Source organism: Helicoverpa zea, chromosome 22 (assembly GCF_022581195.2).
Source record: "Helicoverpa zea isolate HzStark_Cry1AcR chromosome 22, ilHelZeax1.1, whole genome shotgun sequence".
In the NCBI taxonomy this organism is placed as follows: domain Eukaryota; kingdom Metazoa; phylum Arthropoda; class Insecta; order Lepidoptera; family Noctuidae; genus Helicoverpa; species Helicoverpa zea.
This window is the reverse complement of record NC_061473.1, coordinates 3,477,434-3,501,675: the sequence shown is the minus strand read 5'-3', so window position 1 is coordinate 3,501,675 and position 24,242 is coordinate 3,477,434. Positions and strand designations below refer to the sequence as shown.

Genomic DNA, 24,242 nt, shown 5'->3' with positions numbered 1-24,242 from the left:
GTTGCTCCCGTGCTGGCTAGGGTTGCCGCGAACCTGGTCGTAGATATTTATGATTTATTTTCTTGGAGTGATTTTTGGTAATGCGGCCAGATGGGATACTATTCATTGGAAGATGGAACGTAAAGGATATATCGGCGGTGCCCAGGTTGACTTCTTGTTTTCTATGCATTGTTTGAAGACACGACAAAACCAAGATAAGGACAATCAAAGTATAGGCAACTTGGCAACTTTGAATAATTTTAGTCGGTGAGAGCTTGAACTGCTTTCCGCTTCCTTAATTGTAGTAATACCTAAATATCATGAATATCTTCATCATATTAAAAAAACGAGTTCGTATATTAACCTGATTGATCTAAATCTAAAATAAAGGTCACATTAAGGTTGACCGCCAACAAAGACGTCGCAAATAAACTGCATCAATTGATTTATTTGGATTTTAGAAAAAAAATTAGTAATTCAATAAATACTCCAACACTTATCGACATATTTCCTGCACAGCCCTATTAGCCCGGGGGCAAACCACGCGGGGACGCAACTCGAGGTGACTGATGCCCGAAGCACATGTGTACACGCCGCGTCACTTAGCTTACGTCATCTTATTACCTACACGCCGCCTTAGTTTTTCCTAATACGAATAACCCTTTTATCGTTATGCGCGCCTGGTACTTGAGATTAGAAACTGTATTGTATATTGGTGTTAGATTGGCAAGAGATGACTTTGTCACCTTCACTATGATAATATCAAATGTCGTTGTAGGTTTGAAATACGTATCTACTACATTTTTCTCTTCTGGTCTAGTATAACAATATGACTAGTTGCTTATGATTCAAATATAGCGTTGACCTGTTAATTGAATAGAAGTTAATGTTCAAAGAAGGACTCATGAGCGCAGTCAGGTCATTAAGGGTCAGTCGGTTTTAACCATTTGGCATCAAAAATTTTAGTAAAGATTGCGTTAAAGTTGTGTAGTAAATGTCGTTTTCAAAATCTTTCTGGTCAGTGCTAGACACAAAACTTACTTTCGAGTCACTTAACGAATATTTAGACATTTACGGCCGATGTCAATATTCTATGCATATACATATTTTCAAGCTTACTAGAAATAGGAATTTGACAATACTCGTATGGGGCTAACGTCATTCAAATTCTATCTCTAGCAAATCCACAGATATGTACATAGATAGAATATAAGGTACGGCTGTTAGAGATTTTAATTTTCTAATAATGTATTTATCTAAATCATTTCCGATAACAGACTATGCGAACATTTCAACTATGACCTAACTAAACGGAACGCGATAAGGAAAAATAAACCAATTAGCAAAAAGTTGACATGCTATTAATGTTCAATAGGAACATTATGATAACTAGCCTCGTATCTGTTTCTCAAAAAAAAGCGGTTCGCGTTTTCGAAAAGCACGCTCTTTGCCTGCTTGCGCTCCTAGTACAATTTTGAAAATTAAAACTACTATCGAACGGACCTTGCGAATAAATTGAGGTCATTCTCGATGCTCGGCTACTTGAAGCCGTTTTTGAACGCAATTATGAAAGTAAAAAAACTTATTTGTGTTGTTTTTTGTATTTATATAGGTTAAGTTTTAATCAGCAACTTGCTGTATCTCTTGGTTTTATCCATGTTTTTGGTAATTTCTTTCCGGAATCGGGGTAAAAAGCAGCCCATAATTTAATATTCGTAGGATAAGATTCGTAGGATTCAGAAAAAATCTGAAGAGATACCTAGGCAAGGTATCTCTTCAGATTTTTTTGATGAGGAGTCATCAATGTGGGTAAGCAGCGTGAGGGGAGTGTCAGATTCTTACTGACTGAAACCCATCATGTTCCTTCTGAAGTCCATTATGTACCAACTCTTCCAAACAATCCCGCAGCCCCGGCAGATACTGTAAATTTCTTGCTAATCGAATCGTTTTACCACGAAGTTTTAATATGTTGTCTATTTAGCATTAAAAATAAAAAATCGGTAAAAAAACTTTTAAGTTAAACGGTTTTATCTTATGTGCACTGAAAACTAGAAAATAAAAAAATAGTTACTTACCTGTCAACCTACGTAGGTGGTCCCGGTCATATTAAACTAAAATAAAAACGTGGGGCCCATTAACTATTGCTGTAGTACTTTCTTCTAGAGGTATAATAGGTGTGGATTGCATCGACTTACTATAATCGTAACTGGAGATTTTGACAATCAATAATCAGCCGTAGCGGCTTCACCAGCGAACGCCGAGCTCATGATCTACCAAAGTATAAAGATATGCTTTGCCATAGGTACTTTTCTCTGTGGCGCAAAGGTCACCAAGCCGGACTGCCGAATCTGAGGTCCCGGGTTCGATTCCCGGTTCGATCGACATTTGTGTGATGAGCATGCTTGTTGGTCGTGGTCTGGGTGTTACAATATGTATTTATAAATATGTATATATGTAGCTATATGTAGTTTATCAGTTGTGTTAGCACCCATAACACAAGTTAATTAATAACTTAGCGTGGGGCTAACCGACCGTGTGTGAAAAGGTGTCCCGACATTATTTATTATTTATTTATTTATAGGTAGGATTTCACAGGGGCCCCACGTTTTTATTTTAGTTTAATATGACCGGGACCACCTACGTAGGTTGACAGGTAAGTAACTATTTTTTTATTTTCTAGTTTTCAGTGCACATAAGATAAAACCGTTTAACTTAAAAGTTTTTTTACCGATTTTTTATTTTCTAGTTTTTAGTATTTAATGAAAATGCGTACCGAATATTCCTCATTCTATCTAATTCATTTAGTGTATCATTATTACACGGTCTCTTACCTGACAATTTATTACAATCTAATTCCTCAATACATAGCCCTTCCAGATACTTTTTTTTTAACAACCCCAAAAATCATCACATGACCTCTCCTGCTGTGGGTCAGCAGCGGTGAGGGAGTGTCAGACTCTTGACTAGAAACCGTTTTGTTCCGTCGTAGGCCTTTTATGTACCAGGGCCGCGGTAACTCTTTCGAACAATCTCGCAGCCCAGGCAGGCCTTGGCCCTGTTGGGAGCTGACAGCTGTTGAGAGCTGGAGTTACTGACAGTTTTCTACTTGTGAAGCCCTTTCATTTGATACCCGTATTGGTGGGATTGATAAAAAATTGTTATCAGCCATTTGGTAGCGGCGGCCATCTTAGATTTCAATTTTGCATAGTAAATTGTATTCTACTTGTTGAGACCTTTCATTTGATACCCATGTTGATGGGATTGATAAAACCTACGTTATCCGCCATTTTATAGCGGCCGCCATCTTGGATTTAATTTTTTATAGTATATTGTATTCTGTTTGTTGAGCCCTTTCATTTGATACCCATATTGATGGGATTGATAAAACCTACGTTATCCGCCATCTTAGATTTCAATTTTGCATAGTAAATTGTATTCTACTTGTTGAGACCTTTCATTTGATACCCATGTTGATGGGATTTATAAAACTTAAGTTATCCGCCATTTTGTAGAGGCCGCCATCTTGGATTTTAATTTTATATAGTACATTGTATTCTACTGGTTGAGAACTTTCATTTGATACCCATATTGATGGGATTGATAAAACCTACGTTATCCGCCATTTTGTAGCGGCCGCCATCTTGGATTTCATTTTTTATAGTAAATTGTATTCTACTTGTTGAGTCCTTTCATTTGATACCCATGTTGATGGGATTTATAAAACCTAAGTTATCCGCCATTTTGTAGAGGCCGCCATCTTGGATTTTAATTTTATATAGTACATTGTATTCTACTGGTTGAGAACTTTCATTTGATACCCATATTGATGGGATTGATAAAACCTACGTTATCCGCCATTTTGTAGCGGCCGCCATCTTGGATTTCAATTTTTTATAGTATATTGTATTCTGCTTGTTGAGCCCTTTCATTTGATACCCATATTGATGGGATTGATAAAATCTACGTTATCCGCCATTTTGTGCCGGCGGCCATATTGGATTTACAATGTTATTGATATTACTATATTGTATTGTCATCGGAATTAAAGGTGTATACAAAATTTCAGATTAATCGGTTGACAGGAAGAGGGTGAAATTTGAATTACTAAATTTGACCCAAGAATGAATAAATAATAAATAAAACAAACGGGGTAAGCTAAATAAAACCGTTTAATAATATTTGTTTGAATAAGTTGTATGACTTAATAATATTTGCTTAAGAAAACCAATCAACAAATTGTGTAATACCACAAAAATTACATTTATTTCGTGAATTGATTGGTAATACCTATATTCCCAGAACCAATACAATTTCTTATACACTTGAATACATGCGATATGTATGCAGTCTATTACAGTAAAAAAATAACGAATAAAAACTATAAATAGCCTCAAAATTTAATCATTTATCAAACGATCATAACCAGCTTCATTCATACTTACTATAAAGCCACAGAAGCAAAAATAATTAAATTGTCTATGTTTTCTTCAGACACCGTAGATAATAAACGTGAGTCCCGGAACACTAATTCAATTGTCTATGAGCAGCGCGGGACGTGTCTTATCGATTCCTATCGATACGTGTTCCGTGGCACAACACTGCTTTCAACCCTATTAGAGATGATTAGTGCTGCGTGCTCGGGTTGATAAGTTTTTTACTTAGATTCCTGAAAAAACAACAACATAAACTTGAACAAATTATATGCATAATGCATAAGCCAGCCAGTAAGTCTGACAACCAGTCTTACCAAGGGGTGTTGGGTTACCTGGGTAACTGTGTTGAGGAGGTCAGATAGGCAGTCGATTCTTATAAAACATTGGTACTCCGCTCCATCCGTTAGATTAGAAGACCCCAAAATTGTTGGGTAAAGGCTAGGCAGATGATTAACTGCACTCTATCGTTTTTCCTAATACGAATAATCCTTATATCGTTATGCGCGCCTAGTACTTTAGATTAGAAACTGTATTTTATAGTGACGTTAGATTGCGCAAGATGATTTTTGTCCTTCAATTTCACTACGATACTGTACTAAGGGATTGTTCACACCAAACGTATTGTCCGCCGCTGACTGTGAGTATACTCACTGTCTGCCCCAGTGTGAACGTCGACTCAATCTGCAGTACCCGTACTCACCAAGCCGACAATAAGCTATAGCGTACGATGCGCTTCATGTGTGAACAAAAGAATAGGCTCGTGTAGGTTCACACTAGATGCGTACGCTGAGCGGCTGACTATTCTACACATAAAAGAGCTCAGTATTTGAACCCCCCAATCTTCATACATAACAGATGCTATGTCTTCCCAAGCGCATCTTCGTAAGTTTCTATCACTAAATTCTTCTGAATTCGCATTCCAAATACATTCTCTAGAATGTACTTCTGCAATAAACTTTTCGGTGTCGAACATCGCGAGGTGTCACGTGTATTGCGGCCGAGGCGCGCGGCGGTGCGGGCGCGGCGGAGCGGCGCTATTCGGCAACTGCGTCCGCGTAGCCAATCCGCGTCCGCCGTGCATAGTCGCGTAGTAAAATAATCGGCCACTGAGAGTCAGCGACAACAGACGACGTAATAGCGTATAGTCGGTTCGGTGTGAACGACAATTTCAATATATATGGAAAAGCAATAAATTGCGTAACGCGCGCTCACAGTCAGCGGCCGACAATACGTTTGGTCTGAACGATGCCTAAGTTTTATTTTTTTTCTATTCTACTAAGTAATGTAAGAACACTTTTGCCTTCGCCAAAATTGTTATAACGTCGTATGGCATAACTTCTTCTTCTTCTTAGCGTTTATCCCGTCTTGTGACGGGGTCCGCTTTCCGTATCTTCTTCTTCCACTTCGCTCTATTCTGGACATCTTCCTCTTCGAGTTCGCAGCTTATCATATCTTTACATACGACACTCAACTTACTTACTTTGACCGGGTATATCGAGATTGAGTGTCGCATTGCCGATGTACTCAGGTGGTTTCCTTTTAATATGTCCGTACCATCGCAGCCGTTTTTCTTGAAGTTTTTCGGCGACATCGCGTACTCCAAGGCTACCGCGTACGTACTCGTTACGGATCTTATCGAGCCTCGTTACTCCGCACATCCACCGCAACAACTTCATCTCGGCAACTTGGATGGTACTGACATGCTTTTTTGTTACGGCCCACATCTCGCTTCCATAAATGAGAACTGGTTTTATGACTGACTTGTAAATAATCCCTTTCAGTTTAATGGGCATTCGACTGTCGCAGGTAACTCCTGTAAGCTCGCGCCACTTAAGCCAGGCGGCTGATATTCGGTTCTGAATGTTATTTTCCAGGCTTCCGGATTTGGCAATTATGCTACCCAGGTATTTATACTCTTCGCACTGTTGAACTACTTGTCCATCAACCACTATCGGGTCAGTACGGGGGATAGGCACGTTGCACTCCATATACTGGGTCTTCGAAACGCTCAGAACTAGTCCACCTGCCTGCAACTGTCTCTTCCATGCCTCCAGAGCGTCTTCCAGAGCCTCACGAGTCGTTGTGCAGATTGCTACATCATCCGCGTACACAAAAGTCCACGATGCTTTCTGTTGAGCATCCTCGGTGAGCGTGTCCAGCACGAGGCTGAATAAGAATGGGCTCAAAACCGAACCTTGATGAACCCCTTCTGTGACAGGGATGGATTTTGTCACTCTACATTAGTTCTTATGAACGAACGAACATTCCTGTACATGTCGGCAATTACTGAGAAGTATGCTTCTGGGACATTTCGTCTCCTGAGACTCCACCAAATGGTACTTCGAGGCACATGATCAAAAGCCTTTTCCATGTCAAGAAATGCGATATATAGGGGCTGAATCTTTGCTCTGTATTCTTCTGCGATCATGGTCATTGCAAACGTTGGGTCAATGGTTGAAATGCCTGGTACGAAGCCATACTGGTTTTTGGAGAGTGAGCATTCCATACGCAACCGGGTATCTATCGACATCGTATGGCATAACAGAAACCTAAAAAAACATAGTACTTAGAGATTTTCATGAAAACTTTAGTTTGAAAGCGTCGACAAGCTCCTAGAATCTTCAATATTGTTGTTGTACATTAATTATATATTGAAAGGTGCAGCTTTCAATATCCGTCCTTTGAGATTGTATGACTTTATATCATGGAGCTAATGTCAAAAATCTCTAATCCAAAACAACGGATAGATCAGTTTATCAATCAGCTAATGGCGATGGCAAGCCATTAAAAATGCTTTAGTTTCAGTGCAGAGAGAATATAAACCGTTAAACCTACTGGAGTGTGTATATCTGACGTTTTGCCGCGCTGTTAAACGTCACAGTATCGACACGCCGGACTATTGTCATTCGCCCGGACAGGGCTGGCAGAAACGAAAAAAATACTGCATTTTCTTTCTCGAAATTGAATTTTATTTACTGTGTCAGACATAGGTACATATATTGCAAAGGTCTTATGTACGCAGCGAATTGAAGAGGAATTTACATATGTATTCTGCAAAGTTGGACTTTCCCATTCGTGGGTCGTATAACGATAAAATACGGCAGAGAAAATGTCGCTCCTAGTTTGTCGCACTGTGCTTTAAACCGTTCGCCTCAGCTCGTGTCTAGTTCTAGTATGTCGTTAAAACTCACAGACAGTTTTTAATTCACATTATCACCCTATTATCCCTTGGGTGTTACGCGAACTAGTTGGCTTCAAACTTTTCGCCCGTATCTGCTTGTGTCAAGCGTGTCAACCCTGCGGGGTGCTTCGCTCGCCGGATGGTCCCGGCTATTTACGCCCAGAGCGTCCTACCCCTCCCGTCTCTGGTCCCCTGGTAGTTTTTATGTTCTTTTATTACGTCACGTTCTCGTTTGCTCCCGCTTACCAGTTTTCCCGTCTTTGTTAATTGTGGCTGTCTTCGTCTTTAGTGTTTTCCCTTCTCGGTTATAGTGGGGGTTCTTTTTATTTCCAGGAAAATTGTTATACAGCATTTTCTGTCGTTGTTACTCGTCGTGGTTTGATAGTCACATAATTTAAGTCTTGTCTTACATTAACTTTGACCACCCCTTTAATTCTGATATCGATACTGAATTTGCAACTGCCAAAAATGTGTTACTTTGTATTTGCATTCTTTTAATGCCTCACTACGCATTTTGCTACACAGAGAGAAATGAATATGCACTTAAAATAAATATTGATGAAACACGAATATTTTGATTCATTCGTTGCGTAACTTAAATATGATCTGCGTCCATGAAAACAGTTCCAGCAAAAATACCATAATGATTTATTTAAATGAACTGTAGTACAAAAAATACGTCAAAGTATGAGTTTATCAGAATGCTTTTTCTTTTAATGGACTCTAATTTTTGTTTCAAAGGTGACCTCTAATTTCCCATAAAAATACAAAGCACGAAATGCAGAAATACTAGGAACGCATAAATGTAACCGCAATATATCCCACAGGCCACAATATGTCGGTTATATTTTTACTGCGAACTTGCCTCGGGCATGTGGTCTGTACGATGCGGGAGCTGGATCCTGTGGAATTGTAGGTAAACGCCTGCCTTTGTATGAAGCCCTGGTACCCATGCGTATTATTATTAGGGGAGAGGCATGAGATTTTCTAGTTGAAATGTGCAAATAACTTATGCTTGCCTGGTATTACCGTAGCTGTTTACTGGGATTGTACGTCATACAATTTTATTTTGATACTTACAAAATGTTTTTACATCCAAACATTCACTTTGTTATTCTCGCCACCATCTCAGACAAAAACCCAAAAAGATTTATAATTTAACCGTATCTAGGCATCAAGTTCTCAAGCTGGGTCGCACTCATTCAACCCTCCGCTGCTAATCCGGGTCACAGAGACACTTGACAGGTAAAAATCGTCCCTCAACAATGGAAGGGACCCGATACTTTATGAGGGTTACTTACGAGAGCTTTCGGCCGGGTTTCGGTGCACCCGAAGATTCTGAATGTGACTTCACTTTTGAATATTTTATGAATGGCTGGCTGAGGACTTCTGTTCGCGATTTTTGCGTTGAGATTTTTATGGAGCTGGAGAAAGCTTTGTATCGGTCATCAAACCTTGTATGTAAACCGTAGGACTCCTGCAATCAGCGAAATCATAGTTCGAAAGATAGGTATGATAGTTAAACAAAACAAAAGAAGACTGTATTTGTATCTGCAAACAATCCAATTGTAATCACTTCTTCACATTGTCTACAAAATCCCAGCAACATTTCGCAACAATTTTTAAGCTTACATTACATTTCATCAGCAAGCTCGCACGAACAATTTGCTAAAGCCGTGCGAGTTTTAATATCTCAGTTCGGGAATTCTTGCGAGGAGTGTCGGTCTGTCGGACACAATAGCGTCGGGCGTCGGGCAGACGTGTAGGAACGGAGATGTGTGGTCCCGGTTACGGATATTCCCTCCCCATCACTTATGTTGGCGGTCGTAAAATACAGCGGCGGCCCGATAATAGGGATTTGTATTTTTACCCCTCATTGGGTTCAGAGTTGTTGGTTATATTGAAAATCACGTATCGGTTTATTATCGGTCGTTTTATATATCACAATTCGAAGTGACCGTCATCTTTATAATCTCATCTTTAATCATCTTCTTGAATAACTATTTTTCTTTCGTCACCTATCAAAAGTCAACCCAGCTCACGGTAGTGTTGTTGATATTCAAATCCCCCTTCACTTAATTCAATATCTACCTCCCACACACGGACAAACCTCTTAATAACATTAACATAGGCCTAAGCACCTCGAACATCACTGACCGGCGTCCAATCCATTAAGCGTGTCGGTAGTTAATCAAACTACTAATTCTGCCAAGCGTACTTTGCGTCAATGCGACCATCCGTTGTTCGTTTCACGGGCACACGGGCACGGAGTAAAAGATGAGCGGAGATGCCATAATGCATAGGTCAGGCGCCATCTTCTAGGTCAAATTCGTGACTAAAACGATCAGTTACGACAGAACAAACGAGGTGTTGTGGCTCTTTAAGACATCTGACATCGATTTTTGATAATACAAAAAATGATCGGTTCCAAAAAAGTCGTATATGGGCGTTCCCCATCCTCCGCATCCCCGTATTTTGGCGCGCTACTTTCTTAGGACATTTTTCGCTATAGCAGCTCCACTAGTAATTTTGTTCTCCACGGCAGAGTGGACATTTTCGGCACGAACGCCACAGACGGCAGTTACGGCACGGCACATATGCAAACGGCCGACGTCCGAGGGGTTGGGACGGCCCGCCGCAAATAGTGGTGTCCTGATTTTAATGGGGCGTTAGTGATGTGACTATTTTGAGCCCGATCCCGTGCTACGTTTGTCGGAAATGTGCATGAAGTTGGCTGCGGAATAATGTTTTTTTAATTAGGTTTTATTTAAAGGTTTTGTTCGGTGTTTGTAAGTTTTGCGGTGGAGGATTGGATAGTAGACGTAAATTAAATGCGGTTTATTTTGGGGCGGTTTTCGTTTATAAGTTTTTTTTTCAAACTTTGTTTGGTTATATCTCTGCATTAGCACGTTCTTAATACATAAAGACACAAGAACTTTTCTGAAAAAAAAAACACAATTACCCCTATACATAGCCGTATATTTCTGATCCTTTTTCCCTCTCTGCGCATCTGCAGAGAGCAGCATCTATGCAAACTAATCATGGGATGGCAGTCGTCTTGAGCGGAATCGTCACAAAGCCATTTGAGCGGTGTCTACAAAACATTCCGTAGAGACGCCGGGCAAAAAGCAGGCTATTGAACATGGTGGCTGTAGGGTGACTGTGCGTTTGGAAATACTTGGTACTGTTACTTACTAGTGTAGTGTTAATAAAGCGGATAAGTTGTTTAGAAAAGAGAAAAAAAATGTATTGTTTTAAGGCGCCAGAATCGAGCAAAGTTGGCGCAATGCACGTATGTATTAAGCTAGCATTAAACTTCATATAGCGTTATGTTGACAAAGGAGATTTTTGTTTAGTAACCTCTTAGTTACTTAAATATTTCAATCAAAGAATCAAAAAACAATTACTTTCTTTACTATGCAGTACATTATACCTCCACAGTACACTTTAACCCCACATAATTTCATCCTCCAAAAATCCAACAATTTCTCACCCATCATGGTCGCCCTTTTGTCCGCAAACTAGATGAAAGTGTCCCGGAGCAAACAGCACTGGGGGCGAGAAGCTGCGGGTCGCTAACACTCGACAGGACTGAAAGACCTTGTTTTAGAACGTAGGAGTATATAATGTGTAGGTATATGATACTTCTGTAGTTGGTATTTTCTTTTTGGAGTTACTGGGGTATTATAGTATATATGGGAGAAAAAATGATTAAGACTGATGTAGCAAGCGTGTGTGAGGAATACATGGTATGGACATTAAAATGTTCAGTTTTAATCAGTTATTTCAGTCCAAATTAACATAAAGGATCGATAAATAAAATTAAGAAAGAGATATACTTACATATTTTAAATTGCTTATATAAAAATTAGGAAGTTAACACTGCGGTATTTGCCGTTGTAGTTTTATATTTATTTCGGTGCAATTTGGAAATCAACTTCTAAGGAGCATTTTCCTTCAATTTCCAAAATTCCATCATTTCACACGCTTACAAATAATAACTTCCTTCAAAATCAGGACGATAGAAGATATTTGGAAAGCCAAATATCTTCCTGTAGATACAGACAGACATTATTTATAACAAGGGGGATAAAACCATGCCTCTTCCCCCACGACTTAATACAATAGCAAATGTCTGTTATGATCGAGTGAAGGCAATCTGTAAGAGTTTTATTTAATTTTGACACCCCCTAGCATTGGTCGTCGATCGAATATTGAAACTTGTATGGCTCTTAACCATATGGTACACTACACTGACTAATATATTTTGAGTGCTTTATCCTGGAATATTACTTACGGAGTAACTGTTTAGTCATTTTACATAGAAGTTGCCCTGAGCTCCGTCTGTTTTTTCGCAAAACTTAAAAAAATACATCTGAATCTAATATTTCAAGCAATAAATAGTTGGATTCATGAGAAAAGATCATCATTCATATCCATGTGAAACCAGGGCGATAGTTATCATATTAAACGAGTCTGAAAGTCTTAGGTCCACTGGATTCGAAAATTCAACAGAAACAGCATCTTTTATAAAAAAATTACTTGTAACCCTATATCCGGCTTACGTCGACACGGCTCCAATTCGTAATTACTATTCGTGTGCTGGCGGGCTATTTGCCGAAGCGCGCCCCGCGCGGGGCGAAGCCGCATCGTCGATTTTGCCGAAGCGCGCCCCACTTGGGGCGGCGAGCCGGATCGTCGATCATCCTGTATATGTAGGTGTAGGGGTGTATAGTGTTTTGGCGTCGACGTCGGGCTGGCACGGTTGGGATCGCGGATCAAGTGTCGGGCATCTTAGGGTTGGTAGGGCTGTCAATGTTATTGTATTTAAGTTTTGTATTTTTTTGTGGTCGTGGCCGTCGCGTGGGTAACTGTGTGAGGCTGATAGAGGCATGAGTCGACCGCTTTTGCAACGTTTGCCGCAATCTGTTCGTTCGAGAACGGATGACTATCATGCCGTTTCGATTTCTACCGTGTTTCTGGGAAAGGGACGTCGAATTGAATCTTTGGCAGATCCAGCGTTATGCCAGACCTAAGGGGCTCGACACCTCATGACTTTCCAGTAAGATCATTTTATAAAGAAAAAATCTGCCAACCTACTTGTGTGTGATTAATTATTAAATTTTTACCAAAACAATCTTGCTGTTAAAATGCACTATTTCCTAAACTCCATTATAATTTCGCCAGTACCATCCCTACCGTATCAGGAATGTAGCGGGTCGCAGCGACCGGGGCCGCCGCGACTAACGATCGTAGATCAATTGCCGTCCGACGCGACGCGACCACACCACTGTCTCACCGCTGCTTAATCACTCACGTGCCGATTTTGGCGGACGGCACGGTTTTGGCGAACGGTACTGTAGGTGACTGTAGTTTTTTAACGCTAGCGGTGACAGGGTTGGGTTGGTCAGCTCGTGTTTATAGCGTGAGAATTATAATATTGTTAAGTTAAATGTTACACACTTACAATGCAGTAATATACATACTAATGCATTTGTAACTATATCTTTATGATAATACAGTAACCCTTTGCATAATTCAATCCCATTTATGTCATATCTCCTCTTCAAATTCGAAGGAAGGGCACAGATCATTTCTGTCCAAATATTGCTTTTATAAAACGAATTAGTAACATTTACTTTCTAATAAATTGATCTTAGCCTGGCTTCTTCAAATGATGCTTCAATTCTAAACATCATCTTACCAGAATGCCCTTGTCTCCCTGACTGACTTGCATCCTCACCTGAGCGTGCGCGCTGTGGCGTGCTTCTGCAAACCCAAGTCGTTAGCTCCTAGTGGAGACTCCCGTAAGGTGAGGTTACACCGTCAAGCGGTACACCGTACGTCAAATGATTTATGGCTGTTTGAAGTTATTCTGAATTCAAATAACAGAACAATCGTCGATTTTAAACGAGGTTTCACCGGCATCATCCTGAGAGAGTTACATTTTGCCCGGTTGACTATAGGTCTTCTTCCACTCATTTCCTAGTTTTAGCGTGAAAGTGATATAAACAAACTTAATTTCGACCTGGTAAGGTCATGATGATACGTCTAGGAATGTCATGATCTAGAGAATCAAATCACATATGCAACGAATTTCTGTGTGAAACGGGGAAGCGTCGCAACAGCGGTAACACAAACAAACTTGAACTTTGATGAGCATAGACATTTGACATCCACGGGATTGTTCGAAAGAGTTATCACTGCGTTGAGTCACAAAGGGTAACAGTCCACAATATGGACGGGTTTCAGTCATTCTGATTCTGAAAATCCCCCACCAACTTCGCACATATCACAGGGAGTCATTTGGTCCTAAAAAAGTCGCGTCATTTCTGTCTGTCCGTTAGTCTAAACTTAGCCTAACAGCCCTGGTTTTAGCCTCAAAATGGACCGGCTTCCGATGGCCACTCTCTGTGTAATGGACTGCGTTGCTCGTGTAAACCTCACTTTGATGTAAAACTTTGTTTTCGCCATGTAAAATCTAGGCATCTAGGTTTTAATCCGTTTCAGCTATCTTCGTCTTCGTCAAGGATGTATTGACGTTCTTTTGAAAGCCAATAAATAGTGTATATTTGTCTCGTCATTGGCAAGCTTTTCAAGATCATCATTATACCAGACTTCGAGTCCAACTTTTCTTGCAATGTTTTTCCACCATCATTTTTTATTGTGTTAATTTATTAATTGTAGGTATGTCTCAAACCCAAAGTATTGTCATCTTTAGTCCATTCTTTTTACAAAATGAAAGTCAATAGTATACAATTCCTTCCATTATGAAGTCGTGAGCGTCACATTCGGTTACCGGTTCAACTGGCAGGGCCGGATATCCCCCTCTGTCTGTTCATCCGGCCGCCATCGCCACCCCAGAGAGTACCAGGAGACCATATTACATAAGGGAGTTGGAGCCTGTTTTAAATTGTTGGCGATTCATTACATTATTTATTTTGACAAGCTCCTTATTTTATGAATTCTGCGTTGCAAGAAAAGAAATGTTGTGACGTTTTGCTTTTCATTTGTTTTTGTTAGTTTGTGAAATTATCTCATCTATTTTTATGACATTACAACCTATATACAGGGTGTGTTGTTCGTAATCACATTAAATCCTATCGCATATACTTTATTTATGATATTCTATGGCTAATTGTAAAAAAAATAAGCTAATCCAATCAGTGGTTTAACCGCAGGAGTATTTTTTTGTTTTTATAATTTACAACATCATGTGTAAAGCAGAGATAAAGTTAGGAGTATCGAATGTTTTGATCAGAAAGCTCGCACTAAGCACTCTGAGTGCTTAGTGCGAGTTTTCGTGAATTTTTTTACGGACTCACATGAGAGCGCGTATACTAAGATTTGTATGGAACAAAAACAGCTCCACCTAGTGTCAAAAATTGGAACCTGTTTTTGTTCCATACAAACAGTGTTGCCAACAGTTGTAGAAGCTTACCACCAGAGTCAACTTTTAAAACCACCAGAAAACCATCATCCTCCGAGCCTTTTTCCCAAACTATGTTGGGGTCGGCTTCCAGTCTAACCGGATTCAGCTGAGTACCAGTGCTTTACAAGAAGCGACTGCCTATCTGACCTCCTCAACCCAGTTACCCGGGCAACCCGATACCCCTTGGTTAGACTGGTGTCAGACTTACTGGCTTCTGACTACCCGTAACGACTGCCAAGGATGTTCAATGACAGCCGGGACCTACAGTTTAACGTGCCATCCGAAACACAGTCATTGGTGTCTAAGATATACTTAGAAAGTACATACAAACTTAGAAAAGTTGCATTGGTACTTGCCTGACCTGGAATCGAACCCGCGCCCTCATACTCGAGAGGTTGGTTCTTTGCCCACTAGGCCACCACGACTTTTTTAAAACCACCAGAAAACCACTAACAAAAATTTATCCCACACTTAAAATCACCAAATTCACCACTAAAAAAATATTGTTTATGGGTCATTCTAAGTTAAGAGGTAATTCGTTGTATGAAATGGCGGCACGAGTTTTTTTTTATATATTTTTACTTAAGTATACATTTTTAAATGTAAACGGCTACGTTGAAAACGTTTACAAAAGGGCCAGTCAATTTTTTGGGTTTATCTCGTTTTATAAGTGACCAGGGGAAATACGCAATACAGGGGAGAGACAAGGTGTACAGGGGAAGATACTTCATGAACAGGGAAGAGATAAAAAATATAACAAGGTTAATTTTAAGAATCATCTTTATATATTTTAATTATGAATTATTTATAATCAGACTTTTCATTTCTTAGCAGTCTTATGTGCTAGGTACAAAACATGAAAAACAATAATAAAAAGAAACAAAAACAAAAAATTCTCTTTTGAATAACAGTAACTTGAAATATGGAGAGAAAAAGCAAAAATTCGTAGAAGACGTTTAGCACTCCAAGATATAAGTAATGCTTTTGTAACACCACCATGTTCAGATAATGAAGGCCCACCGCCTCCTCAAAATATAAACAGGCGAACGCAGGCAGCACAGCAAAAGTCAACTTTTTTTTACCGACGTCAAAAATCATCAAAAGTCGCAGGCCTTTTATGTGCCAGGGCCGCGGTATCTCTTTTGAACAACCCGCAGCCCTGGCAGGCCTTGGCCCTACTGGGCCCCGCTGGGGATGCTGACATCTCTTTGAGGAGCGCGTGGAACAACGCGCGCCGCCGACACGGGTCTGTTGTCTAAAAATAGACATGAGCGATGAGCCACCCGAACTCACCGCTCACAGACCTACGCCTACGGTGGCCGGGAGTCGTCTCGCGACACTTGGCGCCCGTGGTGTCTACCTGCTCCAGCGCGGCGGCCGGGATGAAAGGTGCGAAGCAGTCATGCTCGAGAAGGAGGCGACGGCATCCCATTCCCTCTCGCCCCGGACCATGGTCTGAACCAGGGCCGGACGCGAGATGTCGCCGCCGCCTAAAGCCTCGACGAGGACCCGGCGGTGCCCTTCCCACGCAGGGCACTCCTGGACTGTATGGTCCACCGTGTCCTCGGGGCTGTCCGCACTGTGGTGACACCCAGGCGCCTCCTCACGACCGATTCGATGCAGGTACCTCTCGAAACAACCGTGTCTGGTGAGGACCTGCGTCATGCGGTACGTGAGGGCGCCGTGACTCCTCCCGAGCCACTCCTCAAAGAGGGGACTTACCGCCACTATGGTGGCGTGCCCTGCACTGGGTTACGACAGTCGTTCCCTCCAGGCCACCATGAGATCGCGCCGGAGCTCCGCCCGCTGCTCGACAACTTGCCGCGGCAACGGAGTTCCCTCCCGGCCCTGAGCCTCCTCGCGCCAGTAGTACAGGCGCAAGAAGACTCTCGCCTCCAGATCCCACGGTGGCAGTCCGGCAGTAGGCTAGCTGCTTCGCGGGAGATCGTGCAGCAAAAGTCCACTCGAGCAAGAAAAGCAAGAAACCTGAAAATAAAAAAACAAGCGGAAAAATAGATCCACTTAAATCTGTGCAGTCCAACGCTACAAAAAAAAACAAGTACAACGATGAAATACTTATCCGGGTCATTTTTAATTCTTTGATATCGTAATCGTTTGCTATCCTCTTCTTTTCCATTTTTCAAGCCATTTTTCTGTAAATAAAACGTAATATTGTATTGTAAAGCTAAAATAAGCATAACGCCAAGTAAAGGATTAGAGAAAACTAGAAGTATTAACGGAAACGCGTAAAAATGTATCTCCCCTGGACATTAAGTATCTCCCCTGCCATCAAAAGAGCCAGGGGAAATACGCCAGGGGAGATACATTTTCGATAGAAATCTAAAATAGCCGTAAAAGTATTTCGCGCACGTCATTCACACACAAACATAACAATGTACACACTATTCATAGTAAATATTGAAGTATATGTTAGTATTTTAACAAAAAATTGCAATGTAAAACTTACCAGAGGAAAGACTGCATTCACATAACTCTTCTGCACCCAGCGAGTAGCGTGATCGAAATGGCCGACAATAAAGGCGGTTCAGTTGCTTATGCGCCGTTTGCTGCTAACTTCACGTTACACACTATGCATTCAAGGTCACAACTTCTACAGACTAGGAGAGCAAAACTGATTTTTGAACGAAAACAAAAGACCAGGGGACGAGACACGAAACTCGTTGGACAAATTTCGGTGTTCATATTTTTTTTAAAGAATTGGAATAAAAGCACTTTTACTTGTAAGATACTATTACTAAGTTTACTGTACCTATAAAATTAAAGAGTTTAAAATAATTATTGAATTTTAATACATTCATAATTACTGATTTACAAATAAAGTCGGTTGGGGGACAGACCAGGGGAGAGACATTTTTCTTATATTAGAGCTTATTGTGACTTAATTACGTACATTTCTACAATAAATTTGAGTGACCACATAGGAAACATTTAGTTTTAAGTGATAAATAGGTTATTTGTAAAGTTTATTGAAAAAAAATGTATTTTTTTGTTGTTGCCGTCGAAAGTACTTCTTAACTTAGAATGACCCTTTAAATATTTTATTGTAACCTAAAACAATTTAATCATCCAAAGATGTAACTCGGCAACGATAGAAAATTAAAACAGACAAAGCATTACATCTGTTTAGCAATTCATCCGACCCGATCCGAATCCTTCACAAATTATAATCGGCGTAGTAGTTTCACAAATTGTTTAGTTACGCATTTGACCAATGAATGAGTACTTAATATAATTATATAGTAGTCGTTCACCTTTTTGTTTTGTAGATGCTTTTTTGACATTCCGTGAGACTTCAAATCTCCATAGTAACTCCTTAAAGTTGTACCACAAAACTTACATTTCGCTACTTGACCCGCAGTACTTTCAACATTTCGCCACTAAATAGGGGACTTAAACCACCAGTATTAGTGGAAAATCCACTAAGTTGGCAACACTGCATACAAATCTTAGTATACGCGCTCTCATGTGAGTCCGTAAAAAAATTCACGAAAACTCGCACTAAGCACTCAGTTGACAGCTGTCAGTTTACAAGGGAGAATTTCAGTTGTTTGTAATAAATGACTTTATATGGTGTTCTAATTTTCGCACATTTTTATTCTATTTACTTTGTTTGAAAATTTCATTTTTTTTATATTTACGTATTTTTCTTTTTTCTTTGTGTTAATCGACATAATATATTAACGAGTATATGAACACATTTCATTTAATGTGATTGTGAACGACACACCCGATATATTGTATTTTATTTACTTATGAAGACACGTAGGACATTCAATGAACATTTTTTATTAACGTTATATCAGTTTTTCCACAAATCATAAGTAGGTATAATACTGCACATTTCTGAAGTAGCAACTTTAAAGAAAAGTTACCCGCATGGCGCCGTAGCTATCAACAAATATGCAAGAACTTCAGAAAGTCTAGTCGGCGCATAATAAGAAACCTGGAAGTGAAAAGAATCGATGTGGATTAGATAGAATATAATAGGGATAGAGTATCTACTTAATATTCAAGAACGGGGCTTCTTTTTGCTCCTATTGTTGAGTCTGTCGCTGAGCGCGCTATAGGATACCTAGATCCTATAAATTAGTTTACATAGGTAAGGATTCCATAATCTTTATGTATTAAAGTACATACCTAGTCCTCCATTCTTGGTTTGGTGTGAACTAAAATATTACTGCGGATCATAGCTAAGGCGACTTGCCAAGTAACCACTTAGAATTCTACTGTATTTTCCCATTGCGCCTTCTGCGCTTTTTTGTGTGCGAAGAAACTTGGATCGGACTCAAAGTGGTATCGAACGCGCAGGTGTAATCGCAATGAGGCATTGCTCACACCACCACCTGTTGCTGCTTGCCTGGTACTCGCAGTGCACAGAATTTATTTGTTTCTTGTGTTTGAGAGGATTCTTTTACAGGACTCGGTTACAGGTTATTTATTTAGTTTGTTACGTACTTTTTCAGACTTGTAGTAGTTTTACTGGATGCGGTTACAGTTTTCTCTCTATTTTAATTGACTTGCTGCAATTTTTAATTTATTTTGCGAAATAAGATGGGGGTACTTATGCAAAGTCTTGGAGGCTACAGTGAAATAGTTTCGCATACATATAAACTTTTTAAGTAAATACATCTGCATACCTAAGTGAGTAGTTAGTTACCATAATCATGATCAGACTTCCAGCAATAGTCTTCCAAACTTCGTTGTCTTACTCGAAGTCTGCTGTTAACAAAAGTACAAAAGGTAACCAAATATCGTCGACATCTCAAGAAACATGATAGAAACATCTTCAAACCTGTAATATTATATTCACGAACATTTCTATTCGACAACAGATACAATTTGGTCGAAGTTGAGCATTTTACAAAGCGGGCGGGCGGGTGGCGCGGATATTTCGTACAATTTATTTTTATTTGGCGGGAGAATTGTCTCGGCGCGAATGGCGCGGGTGGCTCTCTGCTAATTGGCGCGCTCGAGGCATAGTGATGCGACTTTGTCTTTATAACCCGTTTTGTTTTTAGTTTTTTTAGTCTTGCTTAATTTTTTTTGGGAGATTTTTTAAGTAGGTATTTTATTCTAAAGTTAAGTTTGAGGTTCAAGAATGATTTCTCGTATCTTATTAGCACAAAGTTATTTTTAAATATGAATTTGTCAAAACTGAAACGGACTAATTCCCGCTAAGTACGAACAACGTCTTTGACAAAATATCTTCAGCTACGTTCCAGTTATTTTGCGAAACATACTTACCTGAGTCATTATGTTCTCACCCTACCACACATTTGGATTTAAAATAAACAAAGTTACCATTTCCAAAAATATATTTCCTTGGCACCTACCTAATACCTACCTTTAATATAAATCGGCAAAAAACCTGGCCCCCACACTAGAAGCGGCGGCTTCGCTTGTAATTGCCGTGGGCATTAGTCCTGGCGGCGGCCACTTCCAGACCGCGCCGGATAAGCATCTCCGATGATACGGCTGTTTCGTCGCCCGCGCCCGTGAAATAAAGTGTTTGTTTTTTCCACCGAAGATATATAAAGGAGGTGGGAGTTTTGAAGCGGTTTTTTGGGATACTAAAATTAACAGTACAGGTTAAGGAGTATGTTTGGAAGTAATGTCGCAAAAAGTTAAATTTTGGATGACGTATCAAAATCGTTCAAAAGGAACAGATTTTTGCAAGCTAAAAAGTAACTAGGTAGCTACTTTTTAGGTACAAAAAAGAGCTAAGTACTAATGTATATCTCAGTATAAGTTATGTAAAAATATATGTATATACGTCATAGTAATATGTATATACGTCATAATACTTATGAGCAGCACAAGACGATTTAAAGTAATGCCACACAGAAATATGCACGCTCCCGGAATCCTACTCGTGAAAAATTACCCAGTAAATACGGCAATGTTCACATAAATATCACAAACGAGGATGCAACATGCTATTTATTTAGCCAAGTTGGATTCCGCAAACATAGTGCGGCGCCTCGCAACAGATCCCGGTAATTATGGCAGTCCCGGGGCCCGTCGTCCGGCTAATTACGGCAGTCCCGTGCGCCCGGAGCGGGCTAATTACGGCCGACCTGCGATCGCGGGACTAATTGCCCTCCGCGGGTAATTTATGAAACAAATTACATGATATACCCGCTTTGGACAGCCCTGTGTTTGTCAACTGAGATAATCGTCATGATTTTTTTAAACTTTTCATAACATAGTGTATTTAACTTTATGGTGAAATTAAAGTCCTTAGATTTTTTATAAGCGTAACAGTTAGTAGAAATAAATACTATAAAATACACTACTGGCGGGAATTTTCACCAATAAAGCGCGCCGAAAACAAAATGCCATATGAACTTTTAAATCAAACGTGTAACGCCATCTAGCGGCTTCTGAACGAAACTCATACATGCATTAGTACTGACCTGTTTTTGCTAGATGGCGCTTTCAGAAAAATATGTAATTTAATAAAATCACATTTTTCTTGTTTCAGAATGCACCAAATCAAGAACCAGTCTATAGAAAAGTGGCCGTTGTGGAAAATTTCTTCGATATCATCTATACGGTTCACGTAGAATTAGAAGGAAGACCTGGAAAGCATGCGGGCCAAAAAAGAACTTATAGAACAGTGAGTATTGGTTAAATATTAATTTATTACTATGTCAAAATTATTCTAATATTAAATATGGTGTACTTATTTTTTTAGCATTGTAAAGAACAATGTCAGGTTTCGGCCCACCCAATCAACTTTTAAAACTAAATTCTCACGGACACAAAGTTCTTTACTACAAAAATTTAAATATAAAATACTAACTTCTTATAAAATATTAAATTGTTATCTAGAACTTTTCAAAAAAAAAATAAATCATATTATTTTGTTTATCGAGTTCAGGTTTTTCGTTTTAATAATTTGGAATAATTTGGTTTTGAGAAGTTCAATGCAAAAGTGGAAAACATAGAAAAGCTTCTGACATTAAACTACACAAAAAACTGTAAGAATTTTCACTGTACATGAAATATTTTTATTGAGCCTAAGTTACTATAGACGTCTGACATTGTTCTTTGTAAAGTAGAAAATGTTATCATTATATTTATGTTATGTAAATTTTGTAGGAAAGCGCCACCTAGTGGTACTCTTTCGAACCACTAAGAGTAGTAGAGAACAGAGGGTTGACGCAACGTTCGAGCTTTATAAGTTTGTCTTTGCTACTGCGCTTAGCCAATAGATGGCGCTAGCCACCGGTTTTATAAAGATTTGCAGCCTTACTTATAAAAATCAACTAATCATCTTCTAAGCATTGTTTTAACTAATTACTACTTAAAGCCTTAAGTAGTGATTAAATTATTTTGACCTATAAACGTTGCATAAGCATGTCTTAAGTAATGAACAGATAATGACATAAAAACATACTAATTTCTCAACACTACCGGAATGTTGGTAGCTTAAAAAAATATTTGTCATCAAAACGTTGTGTAATGGCAACAATGGCATCCGTAAAATATAAAATTAAAAACTTGAGCTGTCAATAAACCGGAAATGAAAAATCAGCTGGTGGGAATCCAGCCATTTTGCTAATTAGCGGGTTAAACAAGGGTGTGAGACTACTTAATTTGACAGCTCATTTAAGACATTGCTAAGAAAATGATTTAGTTAAGCCTCGTTTATAAGCAAGTTTTTTTCTTAAACACCCCTTAAGTATAACTTATTATTTAATTCACGTTTATAAGTAAGACTGTTGGTGTCTCATGGTTTGAAGGAATGTATTGAATGTAGATATTCTATTGACAAACATAACTATTGACAAGCAGTGGCGGATTTACAAACATGCCGCTAGTAGGCCATTCAATTTTTGCCGCCTCTAATGATTGTGAACTTAATGATATTTCTGTCAGTTACTAGATTATTTTTGCAAGCCTCTATGTACCGAAGAGTTTAATGTTAACAAGTTTATATGACAGCGACTTTGAAGCGTAAAACCTCTGTAACTTTTAAACGGCTCAATCGATTTTCATCAAACATGTCTAAGAACACTCGCTCGTAAAACACCTGTAGTACAAAAAAAAAAAACTAAATTGAAATCGGTTCATTAGTTCGGGTGCTATGATTCAGTGGCGGCGTAGCATCGGGTGGCACCCGGGGCGGACTACCTATTGAGCACCCCCCAAAAAAAAACGACAAATATAAAAACTTTTCTGTTCCAAAACTCAATAATTTTGTACCAAAACGAGTAAAAAAAAACCGCCGTAAAGTGAAAAAGTTTTTAGTTTTGGGACACAAAAATACCTACCCAAACAAGAGTGGAAAAAAAGCACTGCAAAGAGAAGAAGCCGCGAGCATAGCGAGCGCGAAATTTTTGATGTTTGGGACGCAATAACACTTAAAGAAATCAGAAAACAGTCACTGTCAAGTGAAAGGCGCGAGCGCAGCGAGCGTGAAATTTTTTGAGTCTTGGAACACAAAAATACTCAAACAAGTTTGAAAAAAAAACCAGTGTAAAGTGAAAAAGCTGAGAGCGCAGCGAGCGCGAAATTTTTCGAGTTTTGGGACACAAAAGTCCTCCACCTCATAAACAGCTTAGAAATCGTCAGTTGTTTTTGCTACTTCGGTGCTTTAACTTTTTGTTAGATTGAGGACTCAAAGAGCGCAGAACAAACCAGGAATGATGAAAAAACCGCAAGCGAAGCTAGCGGATTTTTTATTTTATTTTTATTGAAACGCTATTAGAATATTTTAAAATTCATGATCACGTAAGTACCTAAGTATATATTACAGTTTATTAATTTTGCGTTTATTAATCGTTTATTTATATATGGATTGTGTACTCATATACTCAATTATAAAAAAAAAAAACCTGTAAAAAAAATTGCTAAATTTGCCGCCCCTCTAAATCTGCCGCCCTAGGCACTGGCCTACTTGGCCTATTGGTAAATCCGCCACTGTTGACAAGATTCTTTCTGCATTTGGATGGTATCGAGGAGTTTGTTCGAAGAAGCGATTCATAGTTATAATTTAAGGTGGCCCCCGTTCAAATAATTATTGTTTTATTGAATGAGACTGTTTTCTCACTGTTTTCCTTATTACACTATTTTCGTCTTAACATTTGCTTCAATGTTTTTCCCATTTTTGTCAAAATTTAAGTTACTTTTCCAAATTTCCATTCTACTATGTAGGTACCTACTTATATTCCTACTTAGCTAAGTACAT

At 39.3% G+C, this 24,242-nt stretch overlaps 1 protein-coding gene across 3 annotated transcripts in view; it reads left to right on the top strand.

Annotated features, from left to right (window-relative positions):
- Positions 1-24,242, top strand: part of LOC124641293 (nucleolar protein 4) — a 151,095-nt gene that overhangs the window by 58,236 nt on the left and 68,617 nt on the right. For all 3 annotated transcript variants that reach the window (XM_047179340.1, XM_047179339.1, XM_047179341.1), the window contains exon 2: positions 21,531-21,665. In XM_047179340.1, the coding sequence (XP_047035296.1) occupies positions 21,531-21,665 (135 nt within the window). The remainder of the gene's footprint in view (positions 1-21,530; positions 21,666-24,242) is intronic.